The sequence below is a fragment of the Etheostoma cragini genome, chromosome 20 (assembly GCF_013103735.1).
Source record: "Etheostoma cragini isolate CJK2018 chromosome 20, CSU_Ecrag_1.0, whole genome shotgun sequence".
Lineage (NCBI taxonomy): Eukaryota > Metazoa > Chordata > Actinopteri > Perciformes > Percidae > Etheostoma > Etheostoma cragini.
The window spans coordinates 8,735,464-8,743,197 of record NC_048426.1 but is presented as its reverse complement, the minus strand read 5'-3'; the positions used below and the strand labels follow the sequence as shown (position 1 = coordinate 8,743,197).

Below are 7,734 nucleotides of genomic sequence, written 5' to 3'. Positions count from 1 at the left end.
CTGCATAATCAGCAGACAGTACGTCAACAATGTAAATATAATTGTTCAGACCACCTCCGAAATCAAAGCACAGCACAGTTGAACAGGTTATACACATTACGTTAGGGTCAGGGCTGCATGTCCTTTAATAGCAGGATTCAATTATTGTGGAGAGAACGCTACGTTTGTGAGAAAACATTGCTATCTTGAAACATTACTTGAAATGAGAACACATTTTTTCTTGTTCTAAGTCTTTATTGAAGTTCAAAACAAAAGATGCACATTGTACAACAGCTGAAAATCTGAAGAATTAAAAGAACTAGCCCACTTTGGTTGGTTTTGGAACATGATAGGGTGACGGTGACGTCATCGGCCAAAATTATAACTTTTAATATCTCAAAAACAAAAGCTGCACAAACGACAGGTTTAACTGCACAAACGTGCACAAACGGAGCACTAACGAACTAGCCCACTTTGGTTTGTTTTGGAGCGATATGGGGGGATGGTGACGTCATCGGGCAAAATTATAACTTTTAATATCTCAAAGACGAAAGCTGCACAAACGAAAATTTCAACTGCACAAACCTGCACAAACGGAGCACTAACAAACTAGCCCACTTTGGTTTGTTTTGGAGCAATATGGGGGGATGGTGAACTCTAGATGAAGCTAAAAAATAATTTTTAATATCTCAGAAACCAAAACTGCACAAACGAAAATTTTAACGGCACAAACCTGCACAAACGGAGCACTAACCATTCAGACTATTTGCTGAATTTTTTGACGTGGGTGGGGTGTCAGCTTCACGCAGCTGCTACCAGGTACTGTTTTTAGCATGTACCCCTGACTGCAGACCCGCAGACACATTGAGGGGCGGGGTTAAACGCTGAGGGGCGGGGTCAAACGTTTAACTCCGCCTAGTCTCCAACCGTCCACTACCCAACTCATTTAATATAATGTGGGACTAGAAACCTTAATGGATGTGGCGAAATGCAGCGATTTAAACATAATGAACTTAATCTTTGGTTTTACTAATTATGAAATACAATATTGACACATTTCACAAAACATTAAATACTTCAATAATGCATTAAATGATATAAAAGTTGAATATTTGAATGTGTATTTATCATAATCAATTGCAACGTGATACTTTCTTAATTTTATCAAAATCAAACTATCATGAGACAATAATATATATCATATATATTATATAATGTATATAATATGTGTATATATATATATATATATATATATATATATAATAACACCAATAATTATGAAAATAAGTTTAATAACATATACACAACCATAATAACAACAACAATAATTAGATTAGATACTTTATTCATCCCACAGTGGGAAAATGTCATTGTTACTGCAGCAAAAAAGCAAAACAAACAAACAGTAAACACAAGAAAAACAGGCAAACAACAGAGAGTAAAGTGGGGTCAAATGAAGGTATTGTAAAGTGCGGTTGCCATAGTACAAGAATCAATATTGCATTAAACTGAATATGTAATTGCATTATTAAAGCAAAAGTAGGTAGACATAATATAAATTATATTTACCTGTGACCATAAATAATATTGAAAAAGTGAGTACTTGTAATGGAAAAAACTATAAATACAGATAATAAAGATATACAGAGAGTGTGTGGAGAAAATTAAATAAACAAATAAACACTATCAGGTAGTGCAGGTGTAGTAGAGTCTGACAGCGGCCGGGATGGCAACAAACTAGCAGGCAAACAGTACAAATGTTAATGAAATATTGATGTTCACGTCATCTTTTCCTGTTTTTGGCCATCTCCTCTTAAGAGCTATGTGAGTCAATGATATCCATGCATTATACAACACATGTAATATAATTATCATTGAGACAGTTGATGTTAAAATATAATGTGAAGCCTTGATAATTTTATAGACACTTACATCATAGGAAAGTTTTCCAGGAGAACTTTGCACCACCATCTCCGTATTTGGACACTGAAGACAGATCTACAGGCTATCATCCACACGCCAGTTGTGGCACTAGCACCTGCACTGGTCGCGCTAGCCGCGCTAGTCCTGGGGTGGCAGAGACAAAGATGTGCTAGGTGTTGTGGATCTGAGCTCTCCTTTATCTCCTGGTTGCAGATGATTCAGATACCGTCCATGCACACAACAACTGTAACTTTGTCCTTCAATGGACATAATTTCCACACTTTCAGATTACTTGGAGCTAGCATAGACTGTTAAAGAAGGGAGCTAGCCATCCAATCCGAACCTCAGCCTCCTCAATTTGTGCAGAAACATTAAAATAGCCATAACCAGCTTTTTATATATATACATATACATATACATTTTATAGTATATATATATACTATAAAAGTCACACTTACTTCCATTGTTTATTGATTAAAGAGGGCTGTCCAAAGCGTAGGTGCATACCGCTAAATTCACTCTGATATTGCGATGAAATGACAGGGTCAAATGCTGGAGAGTGGTCCCGGTTAAACGTTGAGGGGCGGGGTTAAACGTTTAACCCCGCCCCTCAACGTGTCTGCGGGTCTGCAGTCAGGGGCTTCTCTTTTTTAGTACTACCTCAGTCGAGGTTCCAAGCGAGCCGAGGCGAGCCCAAAAGGTGACGTGGAAACCTGCAGACTGCTGGTTGGTCGTCACTTATCACTGCGTTTTTAGCAAACAAGAATGTGGAGTGTGTTTCCAGAACAAACGAGACATTTAAAACAAATCTAGCCGGACACCGACAGATTATCCACTTTCTGCACTATTCTCACTTTTCAACGGTTCGGGCTACTAGCGGCTTAATGTCGTTTCCAATATTGCACACTGTTACTTTAAAAAACAAGACAAAATATATATATATATATAACAAAAGTTTTTATTTAGCTTTTCAAGTAGTGCATCAAACCCTCCCAAACGTCCCGGTCTTCTTCCTCTGCACCCCGTGACAGTTTCCCCCCGGCTCTGCTGGCCCAGATGCATCCCAGTCGTTGTCATAAGCCTGTCCGTGACTCTCATAAAGATTATACGAAGCCCAGTAGGTCAGAGCCAGAGATTTCACCGGTCGGACGTCACACACCAGACGGTCTGCGGCGGCGGTTTTGCAAAGCGTGAATGCTCTGAAACACACACAGTACACAGCAAACATGTTGGTGTGTAATCATGGTTGCTAAAGTTCATGTACTTTATATAGCGTATAGTAAATACTGACTGAACACATGCAAATGTTAGCTAACGTTACCAGGAAACTTAACTTACCCTTTTGTGTCGGTGAACAACAGTCATGTCAACGTCTGAACTCCGTCGGTATTCCCAAACTCCTGTTTTTTTTTAGCGGTGATTTTCGTTGCTTCCTTCAGTTCTTTTGAAACAAAACATTTCTTCTGGCTGCGGCAGGTAGCCGACGTGCTGTTGTGAGCCGCGCTGAAAATTACGTCATCACGCGTTGCTATAGTGACCAGCCACACTGAGGCTCTGCAATGGAAAACGGAAGCATAATGGGCCGAGGCGGGCCGAGGCGAGCCAAGGCGAGCCAAGGCAAGCTGTTACCAGCAGTGGAAAAACGCTATAAGACTAGCTAAAGAGACAAAATGTTAAGCTTCAGCGATTATATTGTAGCCTAAAGTTGTTGTTGTTGTTGTTGTTGTTGTTGTTGTTGTTGTTTAAATGAACCTGGCAACCCACCATGGTTGATTACTGCTCCATGAAGCAGCTCTAAAGTAGAACATCATTATGTACAATTTAAATACACGTTGTAACCCATAGAAAATAAAGCATATAATAGTAATTTATCACCTGTAAAACACAATCTTGAATGTGAAAAATCACATTACAATAAATCTGATATTCAGATATTTCACATGTAAGCAGTGGTGAAAATAAACTGAGTACATTTACTCAAATACTTAACTTAAATCCACTTTTTGCTTTACCCATTTCTATTTTAGGATACTTTATACTTCTACTCCACAGAGGAAATTATTATAATTTTTACTACATTAAATTCACATGAAATACATTGATAATAGTTGACACTTTTTATTCCCTACCCTTGTAATCTCACAACCCTTTAGATTGATTTTGTGACTATTTGAAGGTTGTCCAACCGCTTACCTAAAGTCCTATATAAAAAGCTAAAACTAGCTACAACTCAACCAGCACTACCAATACTTAAATGCTTACACATCTAATTATTATATACATAGGCATTATAGTATTACAATCTTGCAATCTCATATATAGGCTAACATGCATGGGGCATTTTTCTGGAGATAGTTTGGGTACATTTTGCTTATAATACATCTGCATGGAAGTAACATTTTTAATCCAGAACTTTTACTTGTGTATAATTGAATTTATTTTTAATTTTCATTTGTTGTATTGGTACTTTGATCCACTAATGAAAGTAAAACATTTGAAACAAATTTCAACACCTTTGACATGTATTAGCATGTGATTTTGGACATTTCACACTATACTTAGTTATAATATTTCAAATTTTTAGTAAGAGTATGCCTTATTAGAGAATTCTACCATAACATTTAATCATGGTTCTGTGTCCTCAGGTGTGTTTGGACAGTCCACCTCAGTCATGTCTGTGGTCACATCCATCTTGTCTATAGATGAGCAGAAGAAGCTGCTCTCTGTCCTCGGTCATGTCAGACTCCACCTGCTCTACAAAGCCAGCGTCCACGGCTACACTGCTGCTGCTTTCCACAACCGCTGTGACAAACAGGGGCCCACTGTCATTGTCGCCTACAATGCTGCTGGGTTCATCTTCGGGGCCTACACCTCAAAAGACTACACCCAGAGCGGAGAGGGTGTCCGGGACGAGGAGGCCTTCCTCTACAGCATCAGCGCAGGGGAAGATAAACCCCTGAGGGTGGCGGGTATCAGCGGACAGTCTGCTTTTACAGATGGGGCCACTGGTCCGAATTATGGTGCTTTGGTGTTCCTGCATGAGGACAAACCTGAGATCCAGTCCAACCCAGGGACAAACTTCACCTTTCAGGCTGCAGCAATGCATGGAGAAGACTTGGCACTGACGGAGTTTGAAGTGTTTCGAGTTGAAGGTTTGTTCTTACCACATACTTTCAGACAATCTTTAAAGTACATACTTGGTGTGGACTGTTGTAAATTAATTTTAAATTTTAGAATAATATACAAGTCATTGTGTTGCACTTTATTTATTTTCCATATGCAGGCTTGGGAGATGTTCTGGCCAAACCCTGGAGGAATGTACAGTGGACTGCTGAGTAAGTAGAAAACTTTGGCAACTTTTGCAACTATGAACTCATTTAAAAGTAAAGTAAATGGCGAAAGTGTTTTAGTATCCAGAATAGAAGAAAGAACTGTTACTGTAAATGTCATCTGTCCTTTGTGTTCCCTCTAGGAGGAAGCAGCAGTTGATGACGGCTATTCAGAGCTATAAGCCTGATATTAAAACAGTTGGTGAAGCCCGGGTGTTGTTGGTGGGACCCGTCGGGGCCGGCAAGTCCAGCTTCTTCAACTCCATCAACTCAGTGTTTCGAGGCAACATGACATGCCAGGCCATTGCTGGTACAGCAGGGAAGAGTGTGACCACTCAGGTACTGGCTCAAGTTTTACTCTTGGTGATACTCTGCAGATATGGTAAAGCTGAAATGTGTCCTTTGTGTTTGCAGCAACCTAATCAGGACAGTCAGATTGTAACCTGTGACAAAAACAGCCAAAGAAAACATTAAAAAGGCTAAATTAGAGTGGTAACAATTTGTAGATCATTTGAAGGCTTCCATTTTTTGACTGCTTCTAATATTATGAATGTAAAACTGATTCCACACATGCTCCATTTATACAGTTTGTCCCATTCAATTCTGCAGTTCCGCACGTACACCCTCAAGGCAGGGAAACGTGGTGGAGCTGTTCCTCTGATCCTGTGTGACACAATGGGGCTGGAGGAGAACGCTGATGCTGGTTTGGACAGTGAGGACTTAGTCAACATCTACAAGGGCCACATTAAAGATCGCTACCAGGTCTCCTAATGTCTCCTAATTACTACACGGTCATGATACTGCTTTAGTGTAAGAATGTAGGATGCTTTATTGAGTAATAAATAACAAATGAATCTGCCTCTGCTTTTTTGTTCCTCAGTTTAGTCCCTCCACTCCTCTCCAGGCAGACGCTCCTGGCTTTAAGAAGCAAGCAACTCTGAATGACAGCATTCACTGTGTTGTTTACGTGATCGACACCTGTAAGGTCTCGCTCCTCACCCAAAAAATGCTGGACAAGTTCGCTAGCATCCGGAAAAAGACCAACCAGCTGGGTCAGCAGCATTCAGAATTGTTCTACCATTTCACAGTGTATATCAGTTCTTCTATTTTATATATGTTTATATACTAGTCCTAGTATTACAGGTACTTCTAACGTTTTCCTTTCCTCATGCTGAATTATATATCTCTTGCTACTGTAATGAATATTTTCTTCCTCGGGGTCACTAAGCTTTCACTTTATATTCTATTCTATTTGAATCTAGTCTCTTCTACTCAATTTTCTTCTTATCGCATTTAGGAATTCCTCAGATTCTGCTGATGACTAAAGTGGACGAAGCCTGTCCTCTGGTGGCAGAAGATTTAAAGAACGTTTATCGCAGTGTTTACATCCAGAGGAAGGTAACGGTCATCGTGTTACGATGCTAAAGAAATCAGATTGGGAATAGCGATACTGTAATCAATGAGGTGGAAACATGTTTTTTTGTGGTGGCATAGAAAACTTAGTCCGTGTACATTGCTTTTTCTTTTGCCGTCTTGCAGGCCCGGGAGTTGGGTGAGTCTCTGGGCATCCCCTTGTCCTGTGTGCTGCCGGTGAAGAACTATAGCGAGGAGCTGGAGCTGGACCAAGACACTGACATACTACTCTTGACTGCTGTGGAGCAGATGCTGAACTATGCAGATAGCTTCTTTGAGAACCAAGTCATTGAGGACCAATTGGCGATTGAGCAGCTTGATCTCTACAGATCCAATGATCTTACCCGTCCAGATCTATCAAAACAAACTAAACACATTGTTTGACCAACAGAACCTCTGCATTTATCAAAGTTAATTTCAAGTTGTTCAGTTAGTTAGTCAAATATAGGCTATTGAAGGAAATGCATGGCTGTTTAAAAGAGTATCCATATAGATGTAATTGTTAAATCTACCCGCAGTATAACAACTGAAGACAAAGGAGTCATACAGGTTTTACGTGTTAAGTGATAAGCCTCCTAATAATTCATAATTTGCATTACCTGACTCTTGTTACATTTCATTTTCATCTTCAGCAGAGTAACCAGGGCTTCATGAGCTCCAGAACACATGATTCCACATGATTCTTTTGTCAACTTTGAGTTTCAGTGATCCTGAAACAATAGAAAACTAAAGGATAGTTCATACTTTTTGCTGTCATTTAAGTGACTTGACTCTTAAAACCCTTTCAGTTGTTGTCTATTTTTTACCACTGTTTTCATTTTAATGCACTTATGTTTCTGATAAAATATGCATGTACAACTATATCCAGTATTACACTCTACTTTTTTTTTCTTCTTATTGTCAATATAGAATCGCAAATGGAAATAAATGGACGACTTACTTAAACATGTAGGCTATGGCTGTGTTGTATGTTTTACTTTCTGTTTTACATCAGTGGGAACGTTTTAGACTTTTCTTTCTCTCAGTCAGCCACCAGATGTCATTCATAATCTCATAATCACTAAGCAGTTATGGGAATTTGGGATGTTAT

At 39.3% G+C, this 7,734-nt stretch overlaps 1 protein-coding gene across 2 annotated transcripts; it reads left to right on the top strand.

Moving 5' to 3' along the window:
• Window positions 1–4,538: 4,538 nt before the first annotated feature.
• LOC117936156 (interferon-induced protein 44-like) lies at window positions 4,539–7,589 on the top strand. 2 transcript variants are annotated; one of them, XR_004654895.1, is made up of 8 exons: window positions 4,539–5,054; window positions 5,186–5,237; window positions 5,375–5,570; window positions 5,841–5,993; window positions 6,112–6,283; window positions 6,529–6,629; window positions 6,771–7,136; window positions 7,241–7,589. XR_004654895.1 is itself a non-coding variant. In XM_034858979.1 (7 exons), exons 1-7 carry the CDS (start codon window positions 4,574–4,576, stop codon window positions 7,026–7,028), a joined length of 1,413 nt encoding a protein of 470 aa, XP_034714870.1. In that variant the 5' UTR covers window positions 4,539–4,573; the 3' UTR covers window positions 7,029–7,589. The 2 variants fall into 2 exon arrangements, 1 of the variants encoding a protein (XP_034714870.1); XM_034858979.1 differs by having other exon boundaries at window positions 6,771–7,589.
• The last annotated feature ends 145 nt before the right edge of the window (window positions 7,590–7,734 follow it).

What these genes read in the sequence shown, in the direction of transcription:
- LOC117936156 (XM_034858979.1), top strand. Translation starts at nt 4,574, where the DNA reads ATGTCTGTGGTCACATCCATCTTGTCTATAGATGAGCAGAAGAAGCTG. An exon ending in GGAAGAGTGTGACCACTCAG is followed by an intron (nt 5,571 to 5,840) that starts GTACTGGCTCAA and finishes TCAATTCTGCAG; the next exon opens with TTCCGCACGTACACCCTCAA. An exon ending in ACATTAAAGATCGCTACCAG is followed by an intron (nt 5,994 to 6,111) that starts GTCTCCTAATGT and finishes TTTGTTCCTCAG; the next exon opens with TTTAGTCCCTCCACTCCTCT.